Consider the following 25859-nt stretch of genomic DNA (forward strand, 5'->3'; position numbering starts at 1 on the left):
GATAAACAACATTTGAGTATGTATTGCTCATTTTGAATTGTAGAAGAACAGTCAGAGCTCATCAGCTGCCATGGTGAAAAGTTTTGAATCCGCAAACCAAACTTATATTGAAACCGTTGTGGGTGAGAGTGTTTCCATACTAAATGATTACCCAAGTTCAAGATCACATTCTCTTGTAATCTATGGCCTTCTTTGTATTGTGTACATGTACCGGTATGCATGTACATGGTTGCATTCTATCTATCCAAAGTTGCTCCCCACTGCATACCGTACATGTACATGATAAGGTGAATTGGAATTGGCTCATGTAGAGACATACCACACTGCACTGTCTTTTATCCAAATCTAGAATTTGTCCACGAGTCTATCAGTATTCTATAAAGAAGGCCAGTGTAATTTAATTGACACAATATTTTCTTTAAGCTTCATGGTGACATTACAAAGTATATGCACCCAAAATCTTTATGATCTTTCTTTCCGTTTGATTGGTTAGCTGCAGTACTTTAGCCCCAATTTCCAGCGATGTATCGTAACCTGAAGGAAGGGGGAAGGAGCATTTACCAGGTGCAGCCAATGAAGCTGTTCATGCCAGTTTTTCCGCAGGCAGATAAATGAAAAAATTTCTAGTGGGTTGGGAAAAAAGTCCCATTTTACTTTGGGGGAGGAAGAATCAGTGTTTGTAGCGGGAGGAAAATTCCCGGCATTGGGTACCGGAAAATTTGGGAAGGCAAATTTGATAATACTTGAGAGTGAACATTAAGGGATGTTAGAGGGCAGTTGAGAGCTTTAACTATTGTGGGGAGTGGGGAGCGAGCAGACCATACTGGTAGATACTCGAGGGCAGTGGACACTATAATTCAATGGGAGGGAATATTTTTTGCATAGACTGGTTGGAGGACAGTTACAAACAGCTTCACTTTGCCTGCCAGATTTAAGGTCAAGTTCAAAAATATGTAAATGAGTATATCAGCTTAAGAAATATGGTTTGTGATGATTTTGTAAACTTTAATAACTGAATCTACCAGTTGGCTGCACCTGATGTAGAGAAAAATCAGTCTCAGAAAGCTCAGACTACATCACTGCAATTTACAGTACCCTGTGTAAGAGTCAATAACACTGTTTTGAAAGCAAACCCATAAAACCAACAGTTGACAGATGTGAGTACATTACGACTGTAAAGTGCTAGACCAAACACATTTAGTGTAGTTGATAGCCTGCTGGTGTTATAATGTACCGACTGCAGCTAGACATATGCTCAGACTGGGTGAGAGTGACCCGGAATGACCTTTAAATTATGTGTGATATACTGCTCTGGAAAAGCAACCCTTCTTAAGGCTGTGTGTGGCACTTTTATGGATTTGTATTGAATGTGTTGAAATGGGCTAACATGGAGGTAAGAGCTAGAAACAGATTCCTTTTTTCTCGAAATTTGTTACACAATGTCTACTCATTCAACAAATTCTGTAAAACTAGAAGTGAAATTCAGAACTATTGGAAATTTATTATAGGTGTTTATGCAGGTTGTTTTGTTTGCACACTGTGGTCCATCTGACTTCTGGGTTTAACCTATTTGTTTCAAGAAAACAGAAAGAAAATGATATTGTCCCTTTAATTACTCCAGTAAATATTAGCCACAAAATATGTGCCACTAGTACAGTATGTACAGTAAACTGTACAATCACTTGTACATTTTAATTGTACCCAGTTGACAGTTACTGATAACCAGTATATAATCAACGGTTTGAAGCGAACACACTGGTGACTTGTTAAAGGGACACGGTCGTTGGAACTGCACCTGTGCGAGTTTCTTGTTTACACACAATGTATTTTGTGCAGGATATCTACCGTAGATGCACCTCATCATCATAGTTGCAACATTTAAATTATATGATGTAGATTATGACAGACATGTTTTGACTTTCATCAATCACCATTGAACCTTGGATACAGTGTTTACATTGGTCATAAATTGTATGGGTCCCATACGACCTTGGAGCGCAGTTTGGACGACTGTATCCCTTTAAACTCTGCCACAAATCATCCTGCCCAGACAGTCAGAAGGAGCAAGCCTTAATGTATTTAGCCATAAGAATGATCGAAATGTCTGCATGCTCTTTACTGTACAAAGAGTCACAATGTTATCAATTGCATTTCTCTGCAACTTGGATGTTTTGCATGCCTTCCAGTTACTGGACACCACGCATTGGTGTGCATGTAATTCAAATTAAATAGTTTTAATTCAGAACCATGGTAGATTCCAGTAAGGGCACCAAAGGTTTGTGTAGCAATCGTTCATAGTTTGCGATAAGTGTATATTTATAGCCTCTTTTGACAGTGCCGAAAACATTCATGGAACTATAAAGAAAGCACTTTACAAGGTTTCGAGGGCAACTGATGTGATACTGGTTTTCGGTAACTGTCAACTGGGTGCAATTAAACTGAACCAGTGATTGCTCTGGTTGCCAACTTTGTCAGATATAATCGTAGTGATTTACACATTAGCATAAATCACCCATTAAAATTTCAAGTGAAGAGATAGCCAGAGTTCAGATAAAGCTCTTGACTGTGTTAAAGAGGGCAGATTCCATATAGTCGGCAATAAATCACACATTAATTTCTGTCAAGGGTGCTGTAACACAGTGCTTCTTGGAGCTATCATCTGAGTCGGATATCTCAAGTTGCTTTCCTTATGAAATCTTGTGCAAGTAACAGTTCCCTCTGAAGTTCTAACTACAGGACATGTACAGGTATGATTGCCTTTTTAAATACCAAAGTGTACCCGTATCTTGTGTATTATATATACTACCAAAGTTCCTCTGCCTGAGTTTTTCAAACACACTGAGGTTTTTTCCATTTCATGATGCCAGATCTGCCTGCATTATGTATTGTAAGTACAGCACATACTGTAGTAGGGTCAGTGTACCTTAAAGCAAGTGGAGGGGAAGGTCAAAATCATTCTTGAAGGACAGGCTGTTATAAAAGTCCGCGAGAAATAGATCGAGACTGGATAATTCTGTGAGCATGGTAAGAGCATGTCTAATAAGGGTAGATCATTAGAATGTGACATTAATTCATGTGCAAGATTATCAGTCTTAGAATGGAGACGTACTGAAACCTCGTTTCCTGATATATTGTGACAGTACGGAAATTTGGAAGTTGAAAGTACAGGAATACGGGTTATGGCAAATTCCAGAATTCAGTGTAGCATATGATAATAAAAGTCGTTGGATTATCAGAATAATAATGATTGCAGCACATCTGTATCCTTGTTCTTCAATAGTTCTTTACAGCGAGGAAATTGATCAGTGGGAATTGCTGCTGTGGGTCATAGTAACAGAAAAAATGAGTTGATTATGGAGAGATTTTTCTTTTTTTCTTGTTTCGTAAACCTTTCCATTTGGCTGAGATACAGCTTTAATCAGTTTTTCCTACACAAGATCCATTCTTCCATTGGTGTAGCAAGAGTACAATCACACTTGATAGTCAGGAAACACATCATTCCAAGGCATCAATGAAAACAGTTTGACATTATGATTAAATCCCTGCAGACTAATTTCAGGGAGATAGAAGGCTCCATCCATCCATGCATTTGTCTGTTCGTCTGGAGCCATAACCCAAGCATCCATGAATCAAATTTCTTTTTGAGTTGGTACAAGGATAACACACTCAGACTTTCATACATCATTACATGCATGGGTTTGTTTTGCGGTATGATCCAATATTGCTGCTGACATGTGTAGTCACCAGTATTTTGTCACCATGCAGTATTGTCATGTGTAAAACTTTAAACTTTAGTTGATGAACTGATTTCTTTCCCAGCTGGCATAGATAGAATAGATCAACCACTATTCCTAGCAAGTGTTGAATTTTAGTATATGATCTATGTTGAAAAGCACTGATCTGTCTTTTATCAGTATTTCTTTAAATGAGAGGTACCCCTTATCTTTTCTGACAGAATTTCTTGAAAGTTATTGTGGCAAAAAGGTACATGGAGGTCTACGGAACTGAGAGGGAAGAATAGAAGCACTGTTATATATCGCTTGATTATAATGACCTTATAGTTGATCTTCAAGTTGCCTTAGATATTCTAGAAGGGTAGCGTGACTTGTATGCTTCTGAGTAAAAGGAAATTTGAATGTAGCAACGTTTCATTGGAACCGTTCGTCTCTGTGGGTGTTCTGTTGGCTGTAAGTTCATCAGCAATACTGACGTCATCTCGTAAGCCCTTGAAAGCCAGAAACTGGCTGATTATTTTGCTCAAAGGGCATGATAGAGGATAAGGTATGCGCCAGTGTATCTTGATGACCATCCGTATTTTGATGATCACTTTACTTTATCAACATTTGATAAGAGCATAATACATTACAGCAGAAAATGGGTACTGATGATAATGACGATGATAAGATGACACAAAACTTTCGATTTATCCTTTCTAAGATCATTCTTAATGGTTTCAGTGTTGATTCAATCACTGTGTCCTTTTAAATGTTTGTTTTTTTACAGTATTGCTACTGCGATAAAATAGGTTTTCTGTCGGGGGGAGACATCAGGAAAATGTACAACTTGAAAAATTGAGATCAGTGTGATTATACGTACCGGTATACATGTAGTTGGAAGTGCCTTCATTTTGCAATACTAAAGATGCAGACATTATTCATAAGATGATAGATCAAAATCAGATCGAGAATTGATACATTGATACATTGTACAATAGCAATTGTCAATTTTAAACCACATGCATCGGTCTTTCACATGTTCTGATATACGGATGCTGGGAGGGTATGGTATACGAACTATTACAAACAGGTTTATTCTCTCCCTTTCACTTACGATTGGATGTATGCATACAGTATATGTGGTGTTAAGTCATGTAATATTCATATCAGATATTGAAAATGACCTTTGAGAAAATGAATGAAGAAAAGGATAAAGTATGTGTATTTTTACTACAGTAAATGAAAATAATTACTAAAAATAAATTAGAAATACAGGTACAGTTACATCTTGCACTGATGTTATTACATGGATTTCAGTAATATGAAGTACAGAACCTGCATGTTTTACAATATACCGGTACCGGTCCAGGTACCGGTCCAATACCGTACTTGAAGATTAGCCTTTGTTCAGGTCAATAACATCTCTGAATGGCTCTGAGTACAGCAGACTCTGCTCTAACATAACGTACGGTAGTCAATGCAACAACCACGTCAGATGTCAGGTGTCAATCATGCTTGAAATCGAATGCCATGCCCTGTTTCCAATCTGAATGTAGAAGCCAGCAACTGATGAAAGCAAAAATTCAATTTTATGCCCACTGTTGATCTGATTTACACTGCTGGCTTAGTGACACAGTATTTATAGTTTATATAGAAGTCTCCCCATCAAGAAGCTGTTAAATTCAACCCAATCTCTGTGTAAAATTCAGCCTGACCTTTTCATCTATACATATACGAGTTGCTATCCTCTATGATGTGAACTTTGACATTGAAACGACTGAATACGTGCATGTGCAGGGTACTACTTGATACTGTAGTTACCATTCACTGCATCTTTTATCATGGAAATAAAATTAACTATTTATCATGGCAATTTTATACACATGGAGACTATAAATATCAAATGTTTGCATAAACACCATACATCAGCCTATTCTCTGTTGTATTTCAGTTGTCCAAATTTTGCACAGTGATGTAGTCAATCAATGAATTAATTGCCAATATAAATTATTTTTACATTTCATTGTTTCAGTAACTGACTCTGCTTGCGGTAGTTAGTTTCGGGATAAGAGAAGCATAATCCACGGATGAATATTTCTCTTCCAATAACTTGTTTCAGAGAATTATGATGAATGCAGCACTCTGTGCGTCACTGACATTAATTGTTTATAGTTCAAGGGTATTCTCAGTGTGTTGTACGTTTCAAATCACGCCTTCTAGGGAATTGTCTTATTTGTGACAGGTTGGGTCAAGAAGGTCAAATCAGCTGTCAGCATTGATGGGTTGGATGAATTCTCACCCTTTCTTGTGCTTATAATGGCGCCATGGATTTTCTGATGCATTTAATGGAAGGTTTGTTTTGAATCATCATTGGCTCAGTAAACAAGGATTTGTACACAAAACGCATCCCAATTAATTTTAAAGAGAGAGATATTAGACGAGAAATCGGCAATCAATTCATTGTGTAGACCGAGCATATTAAAGCTGTGTCAATCATCAGTTTACATTCATTGTCAGTTGAGAGTCTTTTATGTTCAGTTATAGTCAACCAATTAGCAAGTCTTCTATCCACGGTGTCGTATAATTTCTCAGCACACAATGACTAAGTGTTCAGTTTACACACTATCCGTATGTACACATTACTCATTGCTTTCTTTATGGCAGATGAGATAGTCTAGAGAAGTGGAAATTGCCTTACATGTATGAACACTCAAAATTTGCTTTTTACAAAATTGATTCATGATATTCTATTAGGGGATGCTGTGCACGGACTCAACAATTTCATAAATTATATGACAGTTCCGTCAGTAATCTTTACGGCCCTGATACGGCTTTTGCGGCCCGAGGTCGTACGGCGGAAGGGCCCGAGCGTGCGAGGGCCCGTACGCCGTACGACCAAGGGCCACAAAAGCCGTATCAGGGCCGTAAAGGTTTTATCATATACCTTATGGAATGATAAATATGTAGTTTACATAATATTCACATTGTTTAGGAGATAAAAATGCATGCGATATCAAAAATTCATCGCCATTTGTGTCAGTTTTACGATGGCCGCTTCCCGTCGCGGATTGACATACATAATGACGTCATTTGTTTACATGCAGAATTCTAGAACGCGCAAAGCAACATCCGTACTATACGTGACCAACAGAGATCCAGGTTGAAATCGAGGTGTAAGAAGGACAAAAGCGAGATGTCAGTTTCTTGCAATTTATACTAAACAGGCATGCACTTAGTATACACAGTATTTCACAAGAATTTTAAGAATGAAAGCCGATGTCACCGGCATAGCTCCACTGTCTCCACGCGCAACTACGATCTGAGCGAGCAAACGTTTTCCTAATCTCGCGCTCAGTGGCTTTGTATACGAATGGAACGTTTGCGGATAGCAACGCGCGTAGTAACCAGAATCGAGGTAGTTCAGAACTGCACGCGATTGCCCATATTTGGGCACCGGGCCGGGGCGTCACAAAAATGCACGGATCTGAGGGCGCTTCCTCCCATAGCTTTACACAGGCACGTGAATGTAGGTATATGATAATCTCAAATGCTGCACAACAGTTCATAGGCAGACCGGAAGAACTCGGGGGCCATGTTTTCTATGTGGTCAAAATCAGTGCTTGTCTGAGGTTGCTTATAATGGTGAAAAGTTTGCCCCTTAAAGATAATGCTGAATGGTACAGCAACTCGGCTTGGACCCAGTATTGTTCAGTCTTGCCAGCTTATGTTCAAATAGATTGTGATTTTCAACTTAGCATTTTTCAAAATTATTTCACATCTACAATATAAGTTACTGCGAACAGCTTTGAATCGCAAATGTTTGAATGTGTATTTTCAATATGTCAGACTTGTCAGGCAGATACAGGACCAATAGGGGTACTCAGGGTTTAAGCCTGGATAAGTACCGGTATAATCTCAGAATTAACCAATTGTGTTGTCTGTGGACAATTTGTGTAGAACATTATTTGTTCTGCTTCTGTAAACAATTTGAAATGTGTTATATAATATTACATATTACAGCAGCATTTATGGTATTATTAAACAATGGTAAGTAAAATTGGCACCAATTAATGACCCTAATTTCATAAGTTACCCACCAAATACTGGTAGATACATGTAAATTGTACCTCTAATCAAGAAAGTTAGGTAGATGTAAAATAAATTGCTGCATCAAAATTTGCTCTAGGGATCTCTGCAGTTCGGCAAAATGCTCTTTGCAAAAGCTAATTTGTCGGTACCATTACGTGGACGACTGTCTATCGATTTATTGAATGAAGACGTAAATCCCTGTGAGCGGATGTTCATTAAACAAGCCGCATGACGCTTGAGTGAGCCTCAAGGTTTGCAGTTCACTGGGATTAATATCATTGGGTGTTTGCTACACTCACAGAAGCTATATAGTCAACAGTGGATATTTATGATCACTGATAAGATGTGAAATTGCTAAATACCATCAAAATATGTTAGGCTGGTCAGACATTAAAATGATATTTCAATGCTTTGGAAATGATTTGATGGAATGTCAAATCATGAAGTGAAATACAAGTATACCCTTCTTACAAGATTGTGTGCACAAAACCTTTACTCACAATAATCAGTCATTTGCCCAAGATACCATTCCTGGTAGATACAAGTCTGTTCCACAATAAGCCCCTCAGCTTGTCATGGGATATCAGCCCATTTTGAACCATTGAGGACAATTCAGAATCTTTTTTTCCTAATTCACTGCAACATCTCACGTCCATTGTGCATGTTGCTTCATACACTCATCCAAGTGAAATTTAGACTTCGCCAAAGAAAAAAATAACTTGCCATTCTGTGCCAGATGTGAATCTTGTATCTGAGAGTTTTTTCCTTTCAATGAAGTTGAAAATGTCAGGGGATTGATATGCAGCAGCAGGACTTATCAACACCTGTCGTCATGGTGTCATTCCATCTAATTGAACCATTCATATCCCAAGAATGGAGTCAATGAGACGCAGCATCGTAAAACGAGAACACATATATGACATACGTACCATTTGCATGAGCTGTCCCCTCGTCTATTTTTATTTTGGCACCTATACTGGGTAATTTACATTGTTAATTAAATTGTGGTCTTAATTTCATTACAAGTTTGAATTACAAGGTATCAGGGGTGACTTATTATCTTTAGTGGAACATAATAATGAGATGAATATCTGAGAAACAAGGTGTGTGTAGAGAATGCCTATGTGAACACTGTACTAGAACTGTACACAGCCAGTACAGCTGTCACACAGATATACAGGTATATTTGAGCATACATATTATTTCTATTCATAGTCACAGGTTTTGCTGTGTATTTTTATTGTTCGAATTTATCCTCCATGATACAGAACATACAACAATAGTGCCACCCTAGAGTTCAGAATGGTGCACGGATAACAAAAGCAACATTTGCTTGTTAAAAGCAGATTTTCCCTATAAATATTATATATTAGAGGAGAGAAATATTTATCAATGGCAAAGTAGTTCACTGAAGCTATTAATAAGGGAATAATCCGGTGATGGGACTTTCTGTTTGATGATGGCGGTGAGTAAGTGTGGATGAAACGCTTGTAATTGATTAAAATTGACACTTATTTCCGTTTATTCATTTCCCTGGGGCATCACATTGCTCAGTTCATTGGAAATAATTTAAGAAAATCTTACGTAATCACCGTCTTAAAACAATTCACATGCATGCAAATCAATCTATTTGATTGCTTATTAAGTTTTATGAAAGGCGTAACTGAAAAATCCGATCTTTTGATGACATTCCGCAAACGCGGTTGATATTCTAAAGCGCGTCACCTTCCTCTAGATGATATGAATACCATTTGCAAATTTTGATTGACCTTTGACCTGTTTCAACGCTATGGTCCTCTGAGATTAATAGTCCTGCCTGGGAAGATAATTATGTGCCGTGACAAATATTTCAAGATGTGCAGACTTGGAATCAGGGCGATGAAAGAATTACTGACGTCATCCATGAAGAAATAATTGTACTGGCCTGGATGGGAACTGTAGTCTGTTTGTACGTTGCCCAGTCCCATCAAGACTTTTGTGTCCCGGATCTTCCATTATGCAGTAATTCCGTAGTTTTATTAGGTATGTGGGTAGGGATATGATCTATACTATCTCCAGAATATGAAGATGGATAATCTTATCATTAATATATTTATATCTTTTGCATCAACTGACAGTCTTTATATAAATATACACCTGTTTTGTAGGTGAGATTTATAGATATACATGCACTGGTCAGTACACATAAACACATCACTTTACACAGCAGAGGTGTGGTCCGACTCGGCCATAAACTGTGCGCATATAGAATACTTTTGAAGAAAATAGGATATTGAATAAAATTTATCATTGTTACTGCTTTGACACTAGATACATGTACTGAAACAAAATTTGGCAAAAATAGCCAAACGTACTGGAATTTGTAACGAATCATGCTTATCTGTGTGATGTTTTTCCCGCCAGCACATGTGCATCAGCCAAATATGAATTATGCGTCTTTTCCAGGAATCTCTGACCATTTATCGCCAATATCCTTTCATATTAATTAAACGAGGAAATGCAATCTCATTTGTCAGCTTTGGACTTTTAATGTTTTCACTGACAAGCGGGGCAGCAATACCGTGCATTTGTCACTTACATATGGCTGATGGTAATACTTTTGGTATCATGACTCGGGTCCCATTTCCTCTCAGCCGTTTGTCATTCAAATCAAGTGACTTTTCTCAATTATCCATCAGAAATTTTGTTGAGATGACAAATTACGTAATAAGAAACTTGACCTTTCTGTAAAGGAAAAATAATAGAATATCGGTTTATTGTTCAAAATCAGATCAATATTTGTAGGTAGATTCTGTTTAACCCTTTGAGTGCCAAAGTCAATGTGAAAAGTCACCCTTACAAAATGTACCTAAGTCAATTTTTGTCAGATTTTTGCCAAGTTTTTGATAAAAAACTGTGGCCAATGTAATGTTATGTTCATTTAGTCCAAAATTATCAGAACAATTACAAAAAAGTTCATACAAAATGTTACACTGAAATTTTGGTGGGAAAAAATTCAGCACTCAAAGGGTTATTATAAAATGTCACTTGACCACAGTTTGGCCAAGGATTGCTAACAAAAATCTGCTGAAAATATCAGTGCTCTTACTGGACAGTAGATACTTTGTACATGTATCCTTTATGATAGCGGTGACACAAAATGCATACATGTTCAATGTTGATCCAGTGGCTTTCAATCCTCAACGCCTGCTGGTAGGGAAGTCAGTGTCTAGCATCTGTGCTTTTCAGAAAAAATTGGACAGCTTTAATTTACAATGAGTTATCATAAGTTTATATAACTGAGCTTTAAAGCAAATAAACTGGCATTACGTTTGCCTTTAACTGGAATGCAACTATCAGCGGTACAGTCACCGCATTGATCAATAGAAGTTATTTGCGTTTGATGTACAGCAAGGAGTTTTAGTGACAGGCCAATTTTCTCAGGATTTCCTTTGGTAATCCAAACACCTTACCGCAGCGTCATAGATTTCTTATGAATAATTGCAAACATCGCTCTGCAGTAAAATGAGTTTTGTGTAGCAAATAAGAGAGCATGGCTGAACGTTACTGAAATAATTTTAAAATAACATATGTATGTACAATATATATATTATATATATATATATATATATATATATATATATATATATATATATATATATATATATATATATATTATAAAAATGACGCGTGAGCAAATATAGAAAAATATGTATTACACATGTACCTATACACACACACACACATACACACACACACATGTGTGTGTGTGTGTGTGTGTGTGTATATGTGTGTGTATATATATATATATATATATATATATATATATATATATATATATATATATATATATATATATATATATATATATATATATATATATATATATATATACCGGTATATATGTAAGTATGCATTAATGATAATATGCACTATATTATATTGTTCCCCTTCGTCAGTCCCCAATGATGTTTGACAGACAGGGCACTGGCTTGCCAAATTGCAGGCATCCTGTAATTTAGCAGCAGAGATGAAACACTGTACAGGTACATGTCATTGTAGATAGCCATAACCAGTTGTATTGCTTCATTACATGGTAATAAAGGTACAAAATAGGTATGTGTGCATTGACTAAGTGTAAAAAGGTATTGTGATTACATACATATACAAGCTATATATATATATATATATATACCAGCAATAAGAATTTTAGCCATGTGGAGATAGTGCTGGATTGAGGTGCATTCTTGGGAGACCTGTGTATAAGTCCAATACTTTTTCTTCATGTTGAATTTATCGTGATCCAAAACAATCAGATTGGCACATATTTCATTGATATTGAGCTCAGCAAGCCTGGAGGCTTGTTAAATTTATATTGAAATTATCCAGGCAGCTCAATTTCCGAATGAACTCTTCGTTTCCTTCTGTACTTTTCCCGTGCTGTCATGTGTGGAAATAACACATCGTTAGGTGTGCCATAAATGAGTGGACTCCTTGGAAAATCGTTGGCATATATTAATGTGAAATTGTATTGATTGCCAATGGAAGGGTTTACCTGTACCTCTGCTGTCCACGTGACCACTCTCTTGCAATCTTAAAGATCAGAACCGTGCAATCAGAAACAGTCTTGAGAGATGGCTGCTCTGTTGGAATGTCTTCCGTTCACTATTCCCGGTGAAGGGTGTCTGATGGGCATTTAATAGCCCATGAACACTTACAGGTACAGTAGAAGACTTTCAGCTATGCAATCTAGAAAGTGGTTTTGTAAAAGCGCCGTCAGGAAACACGGTTGATGTTACTGACTTCAGAGCCCCACAAGGGGATGCTTGGTATCTGCATGAGGTGTTTTTGTAGACATTTTTGAAAGCAATCAGAGAGAGAGAGAAAGACTCTGACATATTTTTGACATATCGCGTATGCTAACTGTGAACTTGTTTCTACCTCAAAGATCAAGTGATCAACCATTACAATACGGTATATTGCAGCACAATATGTTTCTCATGGAATATGAAGTACAGTATAGGCAGCAGTTCTGGTATTCAGTTAATATTGGTCAGTTTGTGATAATTTCAGAATTACAGTGGTTGCGTAATGCTACACTTATGATTCATAACTGCCAATTACATGGACACAAAATTGAAATGTTCAGTGTACCTTATAAGTGCAAATAGCATGTTATATTTTTCCTGAATTTACCTGAATCTTGTCACATCACATAATGTACTCTGCCTTTACCTTTACCAGGAACATTTGTTGGTAATTAGTCCCCACGGACACCGTCCGGGGGGACTTATAGGTTTGGTCATGTCCGTGCGTGTGTGCGTCCGTGCGTGCGTGCGTGCGTGCGTGCGTCCGTCCGTTCACGCATATATCTCAGAGATGCAAGAAGCGATTTCATTCAAACTTGGTACAAGGATTACTTCATATGTCATACAGATGCACGTCGATTTGTTTTGTGATACGATCCAATATGGCCGCCAGGCGGCCATTTTATTACGATTTTTTCATGTACAGAGCCATAACTCAGACATGTTTCAACCGATTTTATTCAAAGTTGGTACAAGGACATTGACCAATGTCATAGATATGCACGTCATTTTGTTTTGTGATACGATCCAATATGGCCGCCAGGCGGCCATTTTATTACGATTTTTTCATGTACAGAGCCATAACTCAGACATGTTTTAACCGATTTTATTCAAAGTTGGTACAAGGACATTGACCAATGTCATAGATATGCACATCAATTTGTTGTGTGATACAATCCAATATGGCCGCCAGGCGGCCATTTTATTACGATTTTTTCATGTACAGGGCCATAACTCAGACATGTTTCAACCGATTTATTCAAAGTTGGTACAAGGACATTGACCAATGTCATAGATATGCACATCCATTTGTTTTGTGATACAATCCAATATGGCCGCCAGGCGGCCATTTTATTACGATTTTTTCATGTACAGAGCCATAACTCAGACATGTTTCAACCGATTTTATCAAACGTTGGTACAAGGACATTGATCAATGTCATAGATATGCATGTTGATTTGTTTTGTGATACGATCCAATATGGCCGCCAGGCGGCCATTTTATTACAATATTTTCATATACAGTGCCATAACTCAGACATGTATCAAGCGAATTTATTCAAAGTTGGTACAAGGAGATTGACCAATGTCATACATATGCACATTAATTTGTTTTGTGATACAATCCAATATGGCTGCTGTGTGGCCATTTTATTACGATTTTTTCATATGCAGAGGCATAACTCAGGCATATCTCAACCGATTTATTCAAAGTTGGTACAAGGACATTGACCTATGTCTTACATATGTACGTCAATTTGTTATGTGATACGATCCAATATGGCCGCTAGGCAGCCATTTTATTATGATATTTCATGTACAGAGCAATAACTCAGACATGTTTCAACGGATTTTATTCAAAGTTGGTACAAGGAGATTGACCAATGTCATACATATGCACGTCAATTTGTTATGTGATACGATCCAATATGGCTGCCTTGCGGCCATTTTATTACGATTTTTTCCTGTCGAGGGCCATAATACTCTAAGGCATATCTTAACCGATTTTATTCAAAGTTGGTACAAGGACATTAACCTATGTCATACATATGTATGTCAATTTGTTTCTTGATATGATCCAATATGGCTGCATGGCAGCCATTTTGTTACAATTTTTTCGTGTCCTTAGCCAAAACTTGGGCATGTCTCAATTAATGAAGAGGACTCTATCCTCTTAGGACATGTAATCAAAGTACCCATTAACAAGTGGGGACTGTGTCATCAACGATGACTTGTTGTTTATAAATTTATGTATTTGTTTGTTCTCGTTTTATTCATTCTAAACCAATATCAATACGCACCGATAGATACCGGTGCCTTGACATTTATTATTCTCAATTATTCCACTACCAATAAATGGTTGCTTGCCAAGTTTTGATTCAATATCTAGCTTCAATGGTTGGCAAGTGCTTATTCAACTGATACGTTCTTGAAAGCATGATGTGTTTATTTATAGAATATATGTCTAACTTGAAAAAAATCCTGAAGCTTCCAAGTTTATGAGAAAATTACAATTGAACAACCATTACACTTGATCTTACCATTTTCTTTTGACAAGCTGAACCAGTGTAAGTACAGAACTGACTTTTTGAAGACTAAAATGACCCAGTACATGTACCAAGTATAAAGAAGTGACATTGTTGTTTTTGCAAACATTTGTAATAAATTTTACAAGTTTCTACCTGCAGCATACAGTAAAGCTTACATAGGCATATATCAGTATATAGTGCAGTAGACATACAATTTCCATTCATATATGTCAATTTTAACATCTGCTTTTATATTTTTTGTGTTTTCACATCTGCTGGCAGTCTACATCCAAGTCTGAATCACTATGTATTATTCCCTCTTGCAGATAGCCGTGCAGTCTGAGCGCACCGCGTAGCGAACCCGTGTTATGATGTAAATCCTACCGGAATAGCACCCTGGAGTATTCAACGTCAGTGACATCAGAGTTAGAACCCTGTCTGAACAGTTCATCCCTCTACCCTGTCTGTGTACCTCCCAGTACTATGCCAGCATTGGCAGCCAGCTCTACACCATCATCGCCAACACCATCCAAACATGACCCTGGTAAGTCCTCACATTACAGCAACTGCACAGTTTAATTTTTCTTCTGTTGCTACCCAAATTCTACGTCATACTCTCCTCTCTGACTGATGACATTTCTTAACTCTCTCGGTCAATTTCTCAAAATTCCAATTCGTCTACTCATAAAATTGCAATTTATAGGTATGGGATCGGGTCTAGCCTATCGCTAGTGTTGTTGGCCCAAGGGAGTTACTTGTCTACGTTGTTAGTGTGGCTTTGACAACAAAAGGATCTCACTCAACATTGTTGAAAGACCAAAGTGCATATCATTGCAACACCTTTCCTTTATTCAACAACAGATTTCACCCCGAGTTTCCTGAATGTACCCAAAATGTTCACAGACAAAAAAAGATGAAACACAACTACGGTAGTAATATTCATACAAATTCAATATACTATTGGAGTTGAAGAGACCTTTCAAGTTATATTTCAGCTAACATGTACATGTATCTACTGTGCAAATGCCCTTATTTATGAGTGTACGTGTTTCCCAAATTAGATTTTTCAGATGTTTAATATTTCCCAGAATTTGCTGTATACTTTGAATTTTTCTGAATTTCAACATAGTCTGTGTAGTAGGAAGTGTATGGTTATCAATTATCTTGACTCCAATATAAAATGCAAGCACTTTTCATAAAAATCGATTTGTGCCAATCCATCAATAAATTTCAAAAGTCATAATTTATGAATATCAGCTGTGTACACTGAAGGGAAAGTAAAAATATCATTGGCCTCTCCCGCTCTCTGCATATAGTTTCTGTGTAAATGTATTTGTGTAGCACTAACAATGTTAACATTTGGGAAAAGAACAGGTGTCAGAGGTCACAAACTGAACAGAACTCACTAGTCACAGAACTCAAGGTTAATGTAGCGAGGACAGAAATATTCCCCCGTGAATTTCACTCTAATTAGTTTTTGTCATCGCTAATTAGTGTGAGTCATTGAAATGCAGGTGGTGAACTCCCCTCCGTGTTGTTGACTTTGTTCAACAGGTATCCTAGTGTAGCATGTCAGTTACTGCATTGGGACGTAACTCCCCCGACACCGCTGACCTGCTTTTAACCAATCACCTCTGTCAGTTTTATTCAATGTCAATTTCTTATGAATGTTAAAGCTGGAGGTGCAAAAGAGAGATATAGAAAAATACTAACAATTATAGTGCCCCTAAGCAGTAAAAATATCAAGAACCACACATGATAAAAGTTTTCTCAAAATAACCATTCCTGTGTACCCCCAAAATTCAAACCACTTTAGGGCAACAGCTTCAGTTGTGTTACAACAGAGTCGCATATGTATTCGTTAAAAATTCATATTTCTATATCGATTTCTATGACGCAGAATTAGTGAATGACATCACTATTGCCAATGGTTACAGTGATGTAAATGAACTATGCAGTATTTTGAACTTTTTTTTTCAGAGTGGTAAGAAATTTACTTTGAATAATTTCTAGATTTTGTCATGGTTACTGAGTGATTTCCAAGCTGTGTGTTTAGGAAAATGAATAAACATGATTTCACTCTGTACAGCAGTGATAGTATATATTTTATTTTCTGTTTCTTGCTCTGGATTTTCAATCAATCTGTGTAGCCACAAATATTCAGCCTGGTTGATGTTCAGATTTGTGGACAGACCCATACAAGTTTCCAAATTATCCTGTTCTTATTTCTGTTTAGCCGTGACAATCTGTAGAAGGCCAGTTGTCCTGCTAATGTCGATTGTGAAGTCTGAAATCATTGAACCCATCAATAGTATCAAATTCTCAATTTGTCAAAGAAAGCTCGCAAAGCTTAATCCTCGATTATTGCGGCGCACTCTGAACTCCTAATACAGCCGAGCATTGTAAGAATGATGATAAGGCTTTATGATGCAGGTATCATACAACATCAATTTCCCCACCGTGACTGATATAATAATTATCGTTTTAGTGAGGCCCGTTACTGGCATCAGTGCTGCACTCGCCAGTAAACACACGCCATTTACTGTGTGCGTGAATGAATGTATCGCTTTTTACGTGTAGCAGTGTGAACTCAGGGCATGAAGGTAAAGAAAGGGAACACACTCCAAGCAAGAAATTCTGTGAATCACCAAAGAGTAATATTTGTATTAAACTGGTGCACCGTATGCTCTGTGTTGTTCAGCAGTTGAGAAACACAGTGTGCAGTCTTTATATTTTATTTTTGAATGATTTTGGAAGTACATACTAAGTAATCGTATGATAAGAGACAGCGGGCTGAGATGATCGTCAACTTTATAATTAGTCCTCTGCTTATGGGTCATGTGCATATCCATGAAAAAGAATGAAATCCTTACAAATGTATCAGGTTAACCCTTTGAGCACTTTAATTTTTCCCACCAAAATTATTGTGCAACATTTTACCAATTTTGTGAATTTTTCTGTAATTTTTTTGACAATTTTGGATCAAATGAACATTACATTTTATTAGCTTCAGATTTTTATCAAAATTTTCGTAAAATTTAGAAAAAAATTGACTGGTGTATATTTTGATATAGGCGACAAAAATTGACTTTGTTGCACAAAGGGTTAATATCGTAGAGTAGGCATTCAGTGAATTGTAAACCACAGCAGGCTGTACTTGTTATTCAGAAAAACATCGCAGTTGTTGAATAAATACCTTCTGACTTGTCACATTACAAACTCGCCTACCGTTTGACATTTGTACGACATGCTATATAGCAGCAATTGAAAACGATCAAAGCTCATTTTTTGCCTTGTCTGGAGTTCCATTACAGCCCTCTACCGTATATTGTGTTTCATGTTCTAATTATTTGATATTATCATAATGTCACGGAAGAATGGTTTCGTTCATGCCGATAATAAACTCCAAAAGATAGACATGCCGTAAAGTGCAGTCAGTCATAATTTTTTATGAGAAATTGCATGTTTCATGTGAACATCTTAAATGCTCTGACACATCGTTATGTTTGGTTAATAACATGACTTCAAGTGTTTGCACCTATCCCAGTCAATGTCTTATTTCATACATATGTTTTGTAATTGATATTAACAGACTAGTCATCCAGACTCGGTTTCATCGTAGTATAATATTTTCTTTCAGTGCTGCTCTTGTTCAATTGCCATGCTTTTGCGCTCAGTTTGTCTTCATAGTATTTCTTAGTGACATTTGTGTTTTTCATGTTTTTTGCTTCATTTTTTCCCACACAGTAACAAATCATCAGTAACCAGGATTTATAGCTACATGTAGATCAATTTTTAAACCCTCTTAAAACAAGAGTTTTGGCAACTCTGTAGCCACTGTAGAAATAGATTCAAATATTTAGTGCCTTTATCGAATAAATTAGACATTTATTACATTTGATCTAAATTTCATATCTGGTAGTAAAAATTCACTTATTTTATTCTTGAAATGGGAGGAAAAAGTAATAAAAATACTACTGTTGCATTGACCTTGATATTGTTTTTGGTCACGCAAAGATTACACTGTCTACAATTGATAGGTCATGGTATTTCTGAACGTGGCAATTTTACAGGAAAATTACTTGTTTCAGGAAATTGGTTGGTGAGACTGCTTGGCAACAGGGCGCCCTCCAATCTGCTGTTTTCTCAATAATTTATCGATATCAACTCTGCCTTGAATGTAAATTATTTCAACATGCACACACTTCTCTTATGAATGGTAGGCATTCTTTGTAAAGCCAAACATATCCTAGGAGACGACAAATATAGTATCTCATTGAATATTCATCAAAGCCATCAACTTAGAAGTCTGTGTATATCGGCTGCCTGGGAAGCCTCCACATTCAGACGCAAGATAGACTAGAATCATGCATTATTTGAAATAGAAAGCCCCAGCTGCATTGAGATTATTAAATATTAATGTGTGCAGTAAATGTTTGCTAAACTCTAGACATGTCATTGCGTGGATGTAGGTATATTTTGTGTGTGGAAGTTTAATATTATTTGATCAACACTGATAAATGATAAAAATTAAAAAAATATTAATGTGATGAGATAAATTTACTTAACTAATGCAACTTTTCACCTGAACTGTGCAGGAATAATCAGCCTACCAGTACCGTATGTGGATGGTCAAAATTTTATTGATAAAATATACTTCCAATCAAGGAATGAAGTGTGCTGATGTAGACGAAAGTGACATGCTTATGCTCATACATTGTCAACAGATTTAGTTAGCACTTTTAGCATTTTATTTCGTACTTTCTATTTTTTCACACAATTTCATACATTTGTGCACTTCCCTAAGTACAGTGTATTTTTGATCATGTTTTCCTGCAAAGCTTTTGGATGTAAATTATAATGCAGATAGGAATAATGAAATGGGTACTTGGCTACTCACCAATGTTATGATCAAAACTATACGATATCACATCCAAGGCATCTGACCACAAGCATCAGCACTACCGTATACACAGATGAAATAGAAAGAATTCATCTGAATATTTGTCAGCGTCTGAGTGGACTCAATGTTTTATTCAGTAATCATTGCTGGCAAGTTTGCTGTATAAATTTTAAAATTTCAGGATTTGATGATTTGTTTTAGGAATTTGTGAAATTTCGTCAGCTCAATACAATTTAGTTTGTAAAATATCTTGAGTCAAAGAGAACACTCTTGATGCGGTAGCCTATGTTGTGTCAATTTAGCCTCAGAGGGATCTAGCACTAGCAATGGCAAGGCATTCTGAGCGTTCTAATGACAGGCAGTGAATCTACAGTCTTGATGAGAACTAATAACCTGATATCCACAGAGGAAAAAGCTTTCTTGCTTACAGCACTTTGGTGTAAAGTAATTACGTACCATTAGAAGTAGGATAGAGAGTGAGAAAAATTGGTCGATTTCTCACCTTGTGGAGATACTATACAATACAGGTGGATACACTTAATGAGGTCACAGCAGATATTGAGGTCAGAGAAGTTGAAATTCGACTTAGTGGTACATGTAACAGAATTCTTTTCAGGATTATTTTGTCTCATGTGTGCAATTTTCAAGAATCGTGTAAATTTCTTGTTCGTAAGATCTATGGACAAGATAGTTCAAAAAAAGAATGCTTTTCTCAATTGTAGATTTGTTACTATGGTAAATGTATGGCAACACACACTTGACATTTTGCTGCTGCAGACAGACATTCTTACAAAATTTGACTCTAAGACTCTGCACTTTTCTTTCTCACTACTGGCTGTGTTTGTATCGTTTTGCATTTTATGAATTTATCGTTTCATTCAGAGCATTGGTTGTGTGTCAAAGAACTGTTTTTACAATTTCTGTAAAGGCATTTTTAATGAAAATCTGATATTGTCACACATTTATCTTGAAGATGGAAGTTGGACAAGTCAACGTCAATATACCGTACAGCTGTAGTGAAAGTTGATAAACGACATTCTGTTGTTTTAGGGATGGAATTTAGTCAATGAAAAATGATATTTTGGTTTCTTAGGAAAAGAATTATCGTTCATGAATACGATACTAGTTTGTTGAGATAGAATTGTGATCAGTATATGTTGTGTTGCAAAGCTTGAATTAAATCTGTGGAAAACAGCAGTTTGTTTGGCGATAAACTTGTTTAATTAACAGGAAACGTCCCTGTGCTGTGTGTATCTTGATGGTTGAATTGTGAAAAATTGAAAAATAGCACCTGAGATGTGTTCTAATGGAATTTTAGAGGAATGCTGATGCTGTAAAAATTGAATTTCATTAAATAGAAATGAAAGTATTGAAGGTTTTATAATGGAATGTCAATTGCCAGAGAATGAAGCATTATGTCATTGTAATTTTGATTGAGGAAAAATATCATTCATGTGAAGTATTATATAATTGAATTGTAATTATTCTTTGAGAAACTATTTACCTTTGTGACCGTAAAATCAGTGCACAATGTTTGAAATTTTGAATTGCCTGATACTCAGCAACGACAGCCAAAAAAAAAAGATATTTTTCTGTCTTCATTCTGAGTAGCTGCACTACCAGTCTTGACATCCTGAATGACAAACCATCACAACAGAAAGCTTTAACATATCTTCCTTTCAAAAAGGTACGGCCCATCTGTCACCAGACTTCATCATGTGTCTCGGAGAAGAATGATTTAGAAATATTCAGTTATTCTGTGCTTCAAGTGAACCATAAAATGACTTGAAATCTGCAGGGAGATTTTTTCACTGTCACCCTTAACCCATCAACGCTAGTATCCGTCAGTGTCAATTCACTCCTCACTATTCTCTCTGGAAATCTCTCTTTCATTGGATGACCCTGGAAAGTTGATTAAAAAAGCTTTCACATTGCAACATTCATACATTGATCAAATGATTGAGTGATTCCAATTGTCTTTATGGTGTCCCATTATTTATGAGTGGTAGTAGTTGTGTATTGAATCCCACAATTCCGTTTTTCGTAGAAAGATCTGTTGATTCAGTCAATATTGAAATAACATCAAAATTCTGCAGGAATTCTAACTCTATGTAGTTCCTATGATATGAAAATTGTTTGTGTACACTATTGAAACCTGAAATCAGGTAAAACCAAACATTAATGATATTTGCACATTGTGTCATTAGGATGTACCGTACATACAGTATCCCATGATACTAGTTCTTTGTGAATGCTATCGACACACATGCTATATTACGCATCTAGTAACAAAACCTCACACAAAATAATAATAAACATAGTGCCACTTAAATTCTTCACAACTCATATCAATCAAGTACACATAAAAGTAGATGATTACAAGATCATGTGGGAACTGACATACTATAATATTAATTTTGACGAAGTTCCTAATCAGTAAAAGTTGATTCATAGTGTCACTTGCTTCATTTGGCCCAGCCACAATTTCAAGCAGACAAATTAACAACGGTGAAACCAAAAATATGTAAAATGGTAGCAAATTATCATTCACACTGGATAACACTGAAATATGACAAGGAATGAGATTATTCCATCACTGTTATGGGCCCCCAGTGCACGACGGACAAGTTTCCATGACTACCGTCCATGTTCAATCAGTTGCTGAAGACTATCAAAGATTATTGTGTTTGTATTGTTTTACACCAAAGTTTAATACCACATTTGTACCAAATTATCACAAGATTCTGATGCATCCATCACAAACTATGTCCAGCAAAAATATCGATTTCACAAAAAACATGTGGTTTAATCTCACATGATATGGCTTGCGAATTCAGAGCTAAACACTATATCCTGAACAGGTGCATATACAATAGTATGGTAAGCCCTGTAATTACAATATTTATGAGCAGTTGACAGCTCGATAAGCAATAATACTGCATGTTACAGTGTATCTGTTTTGACATTTCACTATAATCTTCCTCTACTCATCATAACAAACCATATCTTGTCACGGCTTTAAGTACATTCTACTGTCTGCGTTTGCAACCCGGTTCTACCCTGTTATCACTAAATTCTGGTTCACTCCCGTTGTTTCTATGACAGAGTTTGACCTCTATACCGGAAATATACGTGAAAAGGATAAAAAGTGACAATTTGTTCAATGCCGTCTACAATATTTGTGATTCCATTTAATAATTGATATCTTGGCAGTAGCAATAATACAATTTACAATGCTGCAGAATGACAATTGTTTAGACAAATACATGCACTCCATTCATCAAATGCTCTCATAACTTGGAAATATTTGTGTACGGTTTATGATTTTCTTGAATTTACCAAGGAGCAAAAATCAGTGAAACTAAATTTTTATGAATGCTTACAATACAGGGTCTAACAACTTTCTTCAACTCAGTGTTGTTATTGCAATTCATGTCAGCAATCTTCAACACATGTTCATATATAAGTGGTTCATACATAATCAACCTATACCGGTAGCTTAAATGAACAAAGTTTATAGGGAGGAGGTCCTTGGAACTGCGCCTGTGTGATTTTCATGTTAACAAAACAATGTATTGTGTACACAGTATCTGGCTGCATCATATCATAATAAACATAGCGGCAACATTGTGTACATTACAACAAACATGTTGGAATTTTGACACAGTGTGTACATTGGTTGTATGGGTCCTGTGCAACCTTTTAGCGCAATTCAAACAACCCCTCCCTTGAACAGAAATAAAGATAGAAATATTACTCTTTATTTATTACGTACACCATACTACAGGAAAAAGACATTTAGACTCTAAAATGTGTTTGTGCTGAGCTCAAAAAGTTCATTTGTATTACTTGTTAGAATGAGATTGATAATAGAGAAACATGAAAATATGAAACTAATGTTTGATATGACAGTATTGCCTGATAAAACCATGAAACTTTGTCATGAAAAAATTCTATGTATGTATGACTTGAGAGTGATAACATGTCACTGTCATGTTGTTGTAAATGTCAGCTTTTACAACGGCCGCCCACAAACAAAGTTCATCACCGTACGGTACACTTCTGATGTAGAATTAAATATATTCTTTGTTGAAGTCAGAGGATTATTTTAAATTCAAATTTTTATGTACAAAATTTCTTTTAAACGCTACTATTAGGCATTTTTGATGTGGTCTGAAATGAATTGATTTTCTGTATTTGATAGTCATTCAGAGTATGCCGTATATGTAGGTACACATAAGCGGTGCATGACTGTCCATTTCTATCTGTTTGTAACTTGGAGAAAATGCAGCAACTGAAAGTAGAACGCTGGCAGCATATTTCTCAAGCCTCTCAGGTGCATTTTTCTGATAGATGGAGTCAATATGTCAAAAAGAACAGGTATTTTAATACAAACGTCTGATGGTGAAAGGTTTAAAGTTCACTTCACATTATCAAATCGAATTTCTCTTTTTACCTCAAGAGTTCCTTATTGTTTTTTTACATTTACAAAAGATTCAATCCATCAATTCCAGTATAAATTACAGCAGATAGGTTTGGAAATGATCATGGTTTGGAGCAAGCTCTTTACTCATCAGCGCTGGTTCAAGAAATGATCATTTGCGAGGTACTTTTTCGTCCAATTTGGCCATTATGGCTCATTTCTGAGCAGGAAGTTAGCCATTTGTCAGATAGTTTCTCCTGATTACATGAATTTTCCCTGAGACGAAAATGAATGAGTGGGTTCCATCATCCAGTATAAGCAGCGCTCGTTGAAGGAGGAAATCTTTTTACTAGTTGGTGATGTTGGCATACAAAAATTTGTGGTTTTTCCAACTCCAATACTACACCTCTCTTTACTTTTGATATCCATTAAAATGTGCAATTCAAGTGTATTTATTTATTAACTTCATTAATCTCTGAAACATGTAAATGTATGTGAAGTATTGGACTGTGTATCCCTGAAGTATGTCTGGGTGATATGCTCATCGCATGTTTTGAAATAATTTACAGTTTGTTTATACATACAGGAAGAGATTAAGATTACAGAACATTTCAACAACAGATAAGTTGAAGATATTTTAAAATGTAGCGACTATCTGGGGCCAGTGCACTTTCAGAATTATTCCGTCTTGCAATTCAGGGAAATGATTGCAGGCCTATTTCCTGCACGGTTCTTCTTTTGTTCAGTCAGTTATCAACCTGATTAATCATTTAATGAGTAGGGTTATGAAGTCTGGCCTTTGCCGGTACGTGTGACCGCAGGTTGTTGGAGAACCAGTGTAAAATGTTCAATGTTTTCAACCCGTTTCAAGCATAAAATTTATCATTTGAACCTGGAAAAGAAGGATCTATTTATGTAGCTGTTCAGCTTTGACCCATAATGTCAGTATAAGTCAACTGCAAATCAAAAAGCATTGCAAATGTACAGTATGTATGCCTACTCACGTACGGACTTTACATCTCTGCAGATTTCATATTTTCTTTATTCAATGAAAAAAATCTGTTTCATCTAGCATGTGACATGTTTACAACCACCTCCCTTGTAAATTTAAGTTTTAAAAGAATGTGTGTTACAACTACTGACATTGTTTCTGCCTCAAGTAATAAAATATTTTATAAAAGTTCAGAAATTTTGCTACTTTTCATTATTTTGGGCAGACTAAAAACATTCCATTTGCAGAGCACAAGGACTTCACTTGCTACATAGTTGAAGTTGTGTAATGCGTTGATTTTATATTTATGCCCACGTCTGATAAGATTGACTTTTAGCTCTCATGAGGTATTTTTCAAGGAGGCTTGTGGACAAGAGCAGAACCTAAAACAAATATTCAATTAGACCTTCACAAGAAGGTAAAGAGGCTTTACGACCACATACAGGGCAGAATTAATTTCCTGCTGTTTTTTAGTACCATGGAGCGTGATTACAGACATCGATCAGGTCAGTGGAAGTGTCTGTAATGCTGAATTTGTGTTAGTTTTGGTCTTCTTTTCACAAAGACTGTTTTGATATGGATGTTGTTATGTTTACCATACAGGAGATGAGTGTATTGGAAGTGTTTTGATTAACACATTG

General features: G+C 36.3%; 1 protein-coding gene across 2 annotated transcripts in view; it reads left to right on the forward strand.

Moving 5' to 3' along the window:
• Positions 1 to 25859, forward strand: part of LOC139143629 (MAGUK p55 subfamily member 7-like) — a 65690-nt gene that overhangs the window by 15458 nt on the left and 24373 nt on the right. For both annotated transcript variants that reach the window (XM_070714118.1, XM_070714119.1), the window contains one exon: positions 15228 to 15445. In XM_070714118.1, coding sequence (XP_070570219.1) covers positions 15385 to 15445 — 61 coding nt within the window. In that variant the 5' untranslated portion in view covers positions 15228 to 15384. The remainder of the gene's footprint in view (positions 1 to 15227; positions 15446 to 25859) is intronic.

This window comes from Ptychodera flava, chromosome 11 (assembly GCF_041260155.1).
Source record: "Ptychodera flava strain L36383 chromosome 11, AS_Pfla_20210202, whole genome shotgun sequence".
In the NCBI taxonomy this organism is placed as follows: domain Eukaryota; kingdom Metazoa; phylum Hemichordata; class Enteropneusta; family Ptychoderidae; genus Ptychodera; species Ptychodera flava.